General features: G+C 42.3%; 1 protein-coding gene across 2 annotated transcripts; it reads right to left on the reverse strand.

The window, feature by feature from the left end:
* Positions 1-1,096: 1,096 nt before the first annotated feature.
* LOC110965847 (myb/SANT-like DNA-binding domain-containing protein 2) lies at positions 1,097-9,610 on the reverse strand. Of its 2 annotated transcripts, none has more exons than XM_022215014.2 (4): positions 9,135-9,610; positions 5,195-5,483; positions 5,073-5,136; positions 1,097-4,173 (listed from the first exon to the last, which is right to left on the reverse strand). In XM_022215014.2, exons 1-4 carry the CDS (start codon positions 9,564-9,566, stop codon positions 3,255-3,257), a joined length of 1,704 nt encoding a protein of 567 aa, XP_022070706.2. In that variant the 5' UTR covers positions 9,567-9,610; the 3' UTR covers positions 1,097-3,254. The 2 variants fall into 2 exon arrangements, with proteins under 2 accessions (XP_022070706.2, XP_022070705.2); XM_022215013.2 differs by having other exon boundaries at positions 5,228-5,483; positions 9,135-9,609.
* Positions 9,611-10,013: the final 403 nt, after the last annotated feature.

Below are 10,013 nucleotides of genomic sequence, written 5' to 3' on the forward strand. Positions count from 1 at the left end.
CCAGATTTACCGTATTTCAAAGTGATGGGTGCATCAGGGTAAGAAGAGAGGCAGATGAAGTGATGCATCATCATGGCTAGTGCCTATAAGCTTGTAGAGGTTAGGGTTATGATCTGGGGTTGGTCAGGTTCAGCAACGTTATGTTCTCAAAGATAACGTTGCTGATTGCCTGAATATACTGAATGACCAGGTATTTCTAGTAGTGGAGTTTTTCTTCCCTGATGGCATGGGCAAGTTCCAAGATAATGATACCAGTATTCATGGGGCTCACATTGTGAATGAGTGGTTCAGGGAGCATGAGACGTCATTTTCACACATGGATTGGCCTCCACAGAGTCCAGACCTCGGCCCCACTGAGAATCTTTTGGAGGTGCTGGAGAAGACTTTGCGCAGCGGTCCGACTCTCCCATCATCATTTTAAGATCTTGGCAGAAAATGAATGCAACTCTGGACAGAAATAAAAGCTATGACTTTGCAGAAGCTCATCAAAATGATGCCATGGCAAATGCGTGTCATTTTCAGAGCTGAAGGCGGTCCAATGAAATATTAGATTGTGCAGCTTTTTTTGGACAGGCAGTGTATTAAGATGCTTTAATGTACATAATATATGTGTGGGTTTTTTTTTCTGTGGCATCTATTTTCATCCTCTGTGTAAAATATCGGTTTTGTAGCTCTAGTATGTACTGTATAATGAGCTGGCTAAGACAGACAATAGCTCTAATATTAGTACTGTGTTTACATCCTTCAGTAACATCCTATTCTGTGCTAAATGAACCAAAAAAAACACAAAAAAGTGCATTATGTCCATTTAAAATCCTGGTGTTAAGTGGTGTAATGTGTGCAGTTTTGCGCTGATTCAAAAGAAGCTTCAATGCACTAAAGTTGTCCTCAGAAGTAGTAAAATAGTAAGCTACCTGAACATGGCAACCATATCAAAAGCTACTTAAAAATGTATCTTCTTAAAGTTTAATCTTGGATCCCTTGGATATAGATGAATCATGGTTTTTTTCTCTGAGTTTTACAACATTTGTCCATTTCAGATTTTCTTTTGATCTAATAAAATCTAGGTAAAGTAGCAACACACTCAAACCCATGATCACTGTGCGGCAAATGACAGTGAGTGCCCCATTTATTGTTTGTCAAACATGTAAACATACAAGACGGTGACTTTGAAACAATCACATACAAGACATGGTGTCAACCAATAAAATAGAAAATATTATATTTATCTTTATATACTGTATACCCAAACAAATGAACATTGCAAGTTTGCAAAAGCCGGAATGCTCAAGAACATTGATATTCTTAAATATATATATTATAGATATAGAAGATAGATTTCATATACATAGATTCAATATGGACTTGCTCGTTGTTTCTTTTCTACACAGTCCTTTCCTGGCACATTGCACATAACCTCAAGAATCGTGTTCATAAAGTTTGATGATTGGTCGAGGATGAGTTAACCTCTGCAGCTGTAGATCAGTGCTCTGGTTTATACCTGTAAGCAAACAGATTATCACAAACACAGGCAAGATGTAGTGTTCTCTGCATTTGCAATACCAGTAATGTGGGAGGCGCTGGTAACTCAATGCAGTCAGTCCAGTCACCCTATACCCACAAGCCCACAGCTGCAGCTAGAGATGCTCCAGAGTACTGGCCACTCATTCATACCGGCTAACCGACGGTTACGCTCCGCCGTAATGTCAATGAATTCTCATTTTGGCTGATACCGTGGCATAAAAACACACACAAGGACAAAAATCATAGCAACCTGGCAGTATTTCGGAATGTCGAGCAAAGACAAAACTCAGTGCTGTGAATGACAGATTTTGCACGTGTGCGTGCTAAACTGAACGCCGCCAACCTAGTCGAGCATTTCAATGTGCATTAGAGCTAGAAGAGACAAAGCAAAGGTCAGCAGGAGAGCGACACGCACACAGCTTAAAAAGCGTGCTCCGTTTGGTGGTGGCGTTTCTTCATCTGGATGGGAAACATGGTCAGCAAATGGTAGAGACAAGGGATGCCATGAGAATCACTTTTGATGCCAAAACTCTGAAAACATGTTGGTATTTTTTTCCCTACAGTACTGTAGATGTCACAAGTACCACAGGTGCTCAATAATCGTCTTGCTGAAAGACATCGATTTATTATTTAGTGATATTTGTAACTACCAAATTTATAGTATCATGACCTCCCTAGTGGAAATGCTGAAATAAACCTTCACTTCATCATTTCCATGTAGATTCAGCCACTCTAAGTTGTGTGAAATGTTTCCAGCATCCAGTCACAGAGCACACACTGCCCAATGCTGTCTGCATTGTACCAGTTAATACTGACTCTTTGCTTCTTGTCTGTACTTTGTACGGAAGCATCCCTAGCAACAACCCCGGTAACAGGTGCAAAACATAAGGCATAAATCAGCCGATACTCTTAGACGCCTTGTAAAATTAAGGTCCAGACCTCAACAGTCAAAGTAAAGGCAGCTTCAGAATAAATACACGCTATGGTCCCCTCGCTGCCTTGTTTGCTACATCCTACAGAGGTAGACGAATGCATACTGCAGTGGTCACCCTGCCAACTCTACACTCCCTGATGAGGCAATTTTTATCTACACTAAACAAGCAGCAAAACATTGTAGTGCACATCAGCCTAAAATAACGAGTACATACTTCTTGGATGGTGAAGCTCTGTAATGCGTAAGCTACAGATCCCCCTTTTGCACGCAACATATTTGCAATATTGTGCATCTTCGTTCGTTTACATAAGAGTCGAAAGAAACATCAGCTGCTAAATCTGATTGATCAACAGACAAAATAATCAGCATATATTCTGATAACTGACACACCTTATAAATAATTTTTTAACAAAAATCCAAACATTTTGTTGTTTTTCAAACGAGATTATTCGCTGGGTCTGCCAAAGCTGAATGGAAATGGAAGATGTTTGCCTTTTAGGCTGCTTCTTGAATAAAACAAGTGATCTGAACGCATCCTTTTGGGCTGCGGAAAATTACAGCTGGCATCCTTCACTAGTGTCTGACATTCTATGGTCAAAACCAATTCATCGGGAATACAATGGCAGACAAGATAGCGAAAAAAATTATTAGCTGCAGCTTGAAAAATAAGAAAGACTCTTGCACACACCCATGCTTTACAACAGGCTGAGCTGGCCACCTTTCATGTCGCCTTGCTGGCGGTAACGTTTGTTAGTTATACGTTGAGTCAGTACAAATCTGAACCACTGAGTGGTAGTTACAGCGGCTCTTTGTTGTTGTATTTCAAGGAGTAACCGACAGCAGTTTCGAGACACTCCACCAGGGAGCCGGCTGAGAGGAAGTCCAGCTCCACCTCAATGAATTTGATGTAGATTGCGAAACGCTGAGGCGAGTCTTCACCTCCCTCGCCGTCCTGACTTGTTCGGGCAGTGCGACAGTTCTCCTGCAGGAAACGCGTCACGCTGGAGGGCTCACCGTGGACGTAGTGTTTGCCAGAACCCTGAAAGTGCTGGAACAGACACTGCTGTATGGTCCTGTCCTCGGCTATGCCCAAGTAGCAGTAAGTGATTTTCGCTCCAGTCCTGTCCCCCTGTCCCACTCCTTCTCCATCAGACTGACTCTGAGCCCCGTTTTCCGAACCACACTGAGGTAAGCTGTTATCTTCACTATCACTCTGGGGAGAGATCTGAGCCGTGTTGCTAGAGGACAACGCCTCGTAGCCAACAGCGTATAGTCCATAAGCCTTGGGGATGTCCCCAGGGAGGAGGTAGTGAGAAGCTCCTTTGCTGCAGCCTGTCGCTCTGGACTGGGACACAGGGACCCAGTCCACCTCCATGTGCAGCTCCAGGCAGCGCGCCTCACTGATGGTAATGTCCAGGAACTTGTAGTAGACATTCTTCCAGTTCATCTTCTGAACTTTGGTCATGATAATCCGGCCCTCGGGTTTCTCCGGGTTGAAGTACTCGCGGAGCCTCTTTCCCAGCGGCACCTGTGAGCTGATTTCAGCGAAGTGGTAACGCACGTCCTCACGCCAGCGCGTATTGTAGCCCACTCCAAAGATGGCCAGCTTGTTGGAGAGGTGCAGCCGTGAGAACTCAGTCCATGTCTGGAAGTGCTCCCACTTCAGCTCCACTGACTCAAGAATACGTATCACAGTCTGCATCATGTCCCTTTTTCTGCACACAAGAATAGAGAAAGTGACACAACATGTTTGCCAAGTTAGAAAGTGCTGCACCAGCAGTGACCTAAGTCTCTCTGCCTTTTTAACCCACATAGGTAATGTCTGGGAGAGCATGCTTTGGCAAATTTTAGCTTTGGCGCCCCCCAGTGGTAGGCGGAAATATTTTTTAAAATTCTTTCAGTAATGTAAAAACAAAAATAACCCCTCTCTTTCATACATCTCTTAAATACAATGCAGCTTTTCACACCCCTAACCATATGTGAAGATGCCATTAGAAATGGATTAAAGTGTCCTGGACGAACAGAGCAGCTTTTAATCAGGACTGTGCTTCAGTATGATGACACACTGAAAACAGAAATTAGGCCCTCGGTGCAGAGGTAGGTGTATGCTTTCCATGAGCAGTGAATCAAGTTTGCTAATATGGCGACTGTTTAGACTTTAAAAAGAATTTCAACCATTGTGAGAGTTGATTTCAGTGATATGGAGCGACTGCTAAGCTTGGCGTAATGTGATAAGTATTGCTGAAAGGCTGTGGATTACAAAACCTAAAGGAGACATGCCTGAACACCTCGACAAGACTAGCATAGTTTTAGCATTACTGGATCATGGATTACTGGGTAGTACTATCAAAACACACTCTGGCAGACAGCTTTTCCACACAGAATGATTGGTTTGACAACAAACTTCAACCAATTTCCTTGGAGAGTCTTAGTTCCACTAAGATCACTGTACTTGCCCTGATCTCTTTGAACACATATTTGCTCTGTCAGACTGAGTATTAATTCCAGAAACATGACAGCAATGTGCATTACTTTAACTCACCACACAAACTTTATATCAAACATGTTCAATTTACGGACAGAGTGAAGTCGGTCTCTGTTCCAGATGACTTACTGGGTTTGTTCTGAGAGCTCTGCTTGAATCTGTAGAGCTCTGTTTTTAGGCACCTGGATTTCTTCTAGTGGGAAACAAACACAAATATCAGTTCTAGCCAACCTTTTTGTGTCATTCATTGCTATCTGTCCTCTGTTTGCTGACACGCGTCTTACCCGTCTCCATGTCTCCCTCCTGGAATGCCGAGTCCAGCACCTGGTTGCACCAGTCCTCTTGGGAGAAGTCCTCCAGGGTGCTGCCATCAGACTCCATCTCCTGATACAGCCCACTGCTGTTAATCAGCACAGGCGCACAGCTCTGGGAGTCCCAGCCTCCCTGACCGAACACCTTCTCCAGCTGCTCTATAGTGTAGCTGCTCTTCCTCTTGCCGATGCCATGCTCCTTCACACGGCTGTAGCAGCGCCGCAGCGTCTGGATGTGACAGGAGGACAGGATTTATTCAGCTGTTTGTCAAGTAACTGCTCATTTTGAAGACAGTTCTACAGAGAGGAAACTGGCTCACATTAATGACCACAGCAGTGTTAATCTGTCTATATTTTCAGACCTTTCCATAAGCACCAGCTGGTAACTACCCATTTAAATCCAGCTCATTACATTACTAAGTTAATTTTAAATTCAAATAAAACAGTTTTGATAAACAAGTTGTGATTTGCTACCACTGGCCTCTGCTTCAAAACAAAGGGAGCGTGATGGCAGAGAAATGTGAATATTTGTATTAGTTCTGTGCAAACATGCTCTATTTATTAGTTCAGGGGCCACATTCAGCCCAATTTGATCTCAAGTCGGACAGACTGGTGAAATCACAGCATGATAATCTATAAATAATAGCTACAACTCCAAAGCTTTCCTTTGTCTCAGTGCAAAAAAAAATTGTCTTGAAAATGTTCACATTTAAGGAATTATCTTTATACACAGCATGATGAATAACCTGAAATTTCTGAAGAAAAATAAGCTCACTGTAAACAGCAATATGCCTCAGTTTATCATTTCCACTTTACAACTTAGAAATTATAGTGTGCCTACAAAGGAATACAACATTTAGTCGCAAGTATCTGGAACTGAGTGATACAGTATTTTACTTAATGATCAAAACAACAAAAGTCAGACAAACAAAACAACAAAAGCAACAAGGCACAAAACAACAAAAGCGATAAACAAAATGACAAAAAATGAGACAAAAAACACAAAACATGACAAAAAAGACAAATAAATTAGACAAAAAAGTGACAAAGCGGCAAAAATATGGACAAATGACAAAAGCGAGACAAAAAAAGACACGAAACAACAAAAACTGTGCACAAAACAACGAAAAAAGCAAACCACAAGATGACAAAAATAAGACACAAAAAAACACAAGCGAGACAAAAAGGAAACATAAAACGACAAAAATGCGAGACAAATGACAAGTCAGACAAAAAAAATGACAAATACCAACAATAACAACACAAAATATTACAAAAATGAGACTCAAAACAACTAAAGAACAATGAGCAACTTCTCAAGGTTGAGCAATTGTTTTAAATTTCTAATTTTACAAATGGCATGGTAATTTCCCCAATTTTTCTCCAGTAAAAAGATATGAAAATGATTATGTTTATGTTGTTGCAGTCTGTACCAAACAAGTACGTTCTTGTTTGGTACAGACAAGAATAAGATTTGTAGGCAGGGGCACCTGTACAGCACCATGATGTCTCATTTATATTGGTATTTTATTTCCTCACCAAGGAACATGGAAGAGTTATGTGATAATTGGAGAACGTTTGTCCGTCTGTCTGTCTGTGCACAGCATTACTCAAAAACAGACCAACAGATTTGGATGAAATTTTCAGGAAAGGTCAGAAATGACACAAGGACCAAGTGCTCAGATTTTGGCGGTGATGCGGCTTATAGTCTGGATCCACGGATTTGTTCAAGATTTCTGTATCATTGCAAGATAGCGTCACTGCACTGTAATTATGACTACAACTGAACACTACATCGGCTATTTGCTGACGATCATGATTGCAATCCAACTAAAAATCCACAGTTGCGGACTTATCCATCAGAAATGATACAAGGAACCATTGATTAAACTGTGCGGGTGTTTTCCAGTCCCATTAATTCCCGCTGCCTGTCACATATTTAGGTCAAGTGTTTCGGTATCCGTACATAACGTACACATGCATAGCGCATGCCTGTGCTCGGCGCAAAGTCATTTTGTTTGTGGGCACATCTATACTGAATAGCCACATTCTATGGCGCCGTGATTTCTGCCATAATTTTTTCAAGATTTCATCCAATCGGAAATCATACATCGACTGAGCAGCCTCTCTGAGTGCTTTTCTTGCTGGTGTTATTTTTATCAAATAAAGAGATTTGGATGTAGCATTCAGCCGTATCAGTAATATTTTGATCGACTGTTCAGCTCTAGTGTTTAGCAGGCTGTTTGATTTATAAGTGAAATACAGAGAAACAGACTGAATATTGCATATTGTTATCAGAAAATATTAAACGCAAAAAGAAACAGTGAGGACAGGAGCAGAGCATCAGCTGTGACTGTTGTGTAGCAGATCTGTTCAGAACACCAGCAGTCCTTAAGCAAAAACAACTGTGTTGCATCTGCTTGATGTTAATGATGCTAAGTCCACTAATGAGTTTGTTTTACAGTTACAGCCTCTTTGGCTCAGGGCTGGGAAAAGAGTGCACTGACACTCCTGAGTTCCACTATGAGAGTAGTATCAGGAGAGGAGTCACACTGTCACCTCTTAGCATGAGGAAACTAGAAAAAAATATTACGCAAATTTCAAGTTTCTTGACTGTTCATCGGTCTGATTTAAAATTGATTTCCTCCTTTCATTGGTTTCTAAAGCTCTTAATGGTCTTGGCCCTACCTGTTTATTACATTTGCTTTGATCATATTAAACGTCTAGAAAACCAAATGACACCCCAAATCAAACCGAAGCCCACAGAGGAGCATCATTTTGCTATTTTGGTCTACATCACAGAAAATGGGACTATGTTGTTCTTTTTACAAGCAAACTCAAGTTTTTCTTCAGCCCGGTATTAAATAGAGTGTATTTGTTATTAATTCTTTGCTTGTTCTATTTATTTGTCAATGCTTTTATACATTTTATATGTTTTAAGACAAAGTAACGGCCAGTATTTCTTTTTTTAAAAGTCTTTGTGTATTTCGTTTTTGTAATACTGTCTGATTTGCTGTATATGTTTTTGTTGTTCATCATGTTTTATGCTGCCTCTTGACCAGGCCGTTATCCAAAATGAGAACTAGTTCTCAACTAACTTACCTGGTAAAATAAAGATTAAATAAATAAGTGTGCTGATGCTGTAAAGTAAATGGTCACAGATAGGCTGACAGTCAAAGCAGGGGGATCAACTTCATGTTGCATTTATATGAAGTACTGACACAAGTTTGCAATGATGACTGTAAAATATATCTGTATCACATGATGTGTCATGTGTCACAGGCAGGTAGGTGAATGAATGAATGAATGAATGAATGAGAGCTTTAGTTACATGCTGACTTTCAGCTCATTCATAAAGCCAGTTTCTGGGTCTGGCACTGATGAATGTGCTGGAAATAAAATTTAGTGACAATATAAAGGAAACAACTGGACTATAAGTACAGAAAACCCCTTACTGGTCAACTGAGAGTATGACATTATGTTGATGTCCACCATTTACCACTATGGCTGCAGAAAACACTGCACGTGAGGGCATTACACAGTGGACACTACAGGTGAGAGTGTGGTGCGGCCACAAATTTACATCTGTCAGTGTCAACAATCCATTAAGATAAGATAAGATAAAATAGACTTTATTGATCTCACAAAGGAGAAATTTACTGTTACAGAGCTCTTAGGAACAAAAAACAGAGGAGTGCCACTGATCTAAGCAAATGGGGCTGCAGTCTAACGTGTGTTTTAGCTGTCATGAAGCTGTTACTGGACTCATTTGGGGTGAGCAGCCCACCCAGGTCAGAGTGAGAGCCTCAGCTGCAGGTCCTGGTGATGGAGGATGGACATGGACCGCTACAGCCATTGTTGTGTCCTCATAACCTTTTACCTTCATCCTCTCCCGGCACTGGGACGGGGTCCTCTCGTATCCCAGCTCGGACAGGGCTCTGGACACCCGCTCGTACATGGCAGGACCGGGGGCCTTGCCGGAGAACACGGTGCCGGCCACCTCCAGCTGTTGCATCCTCGCCTCCGTCAGCCTCTCGTTGCCCCAGACCGCGATGAGGGCGTTCGTCTCGGACGGCGTCCACGACATCCCTCGGCAAGCCGTGAAGCTGTTGGAGGAGGATGAGGCCGCCGTCCGGCCCGCGGTCCCCGAGCCCACGTTCAAAGGCGAGAAGCGGTTAGGGGTCGAGGGATTGGAGTGGTATTGATTACTGTCACTCAAATCCTCCGACTCGGGGGATGGCACCTCGGTTTTCGGTATCTTTAACGGCGTCGATATCTCTGGAGAATGCTCCGCGTTACTGGACGCCGCCATGTTGCCTCTGTTGCTAAGGGGAGGGGGAGGGAGGGTGACGTCAGAGAGAGAGAGAGGAGGAAAGCACGGCGCGGATCCCAAGAGCTGCACAGGATCCCAACATATGGAGGAAGTTCTTCATGGAATGAATTTAGCATCTCAACTGTGACAAAAACACGGGGGTTTGGAGTGAGGGGCCACATCAGATAGGCCCCTACCACAGTCCTAATGACAGAGCTGCTGTAGGTATGAGGGCAGTAGAGGTGTGCAGAGCGAGACAGCATGTGATGTGAGAGTTTTTATGCTCAGTTCTGTTCATGGTTTTCAAGTTTGGATTTTTCATTGTTTTATTCATGTGTTCGATTTTTCAAGCAGCTTTGACTTGCCATAGTAAGAAGAACTTGCTCAGGTCTGCTCCTCTCCCAGTTAAGATAAAAGATAAGATAAGATAAGATAAGATAAGATAAG

Source organism: Acanthochromis polyacanthus, chromosome 17, assembly GCF_021347895.1.
Source record: "Acanthochromis polyacanthus isolate Apoly-LR-REF ecotype Palm Island chromosome 17, KAUST_Apoly_ChrSc, whole genome shotgun sequence".
NCBI lineage: Eukaryota > Metazoa > Chordata > Actinopteri > Pomacentridae > Acanthochromis > Acanthochromis polyacanthus.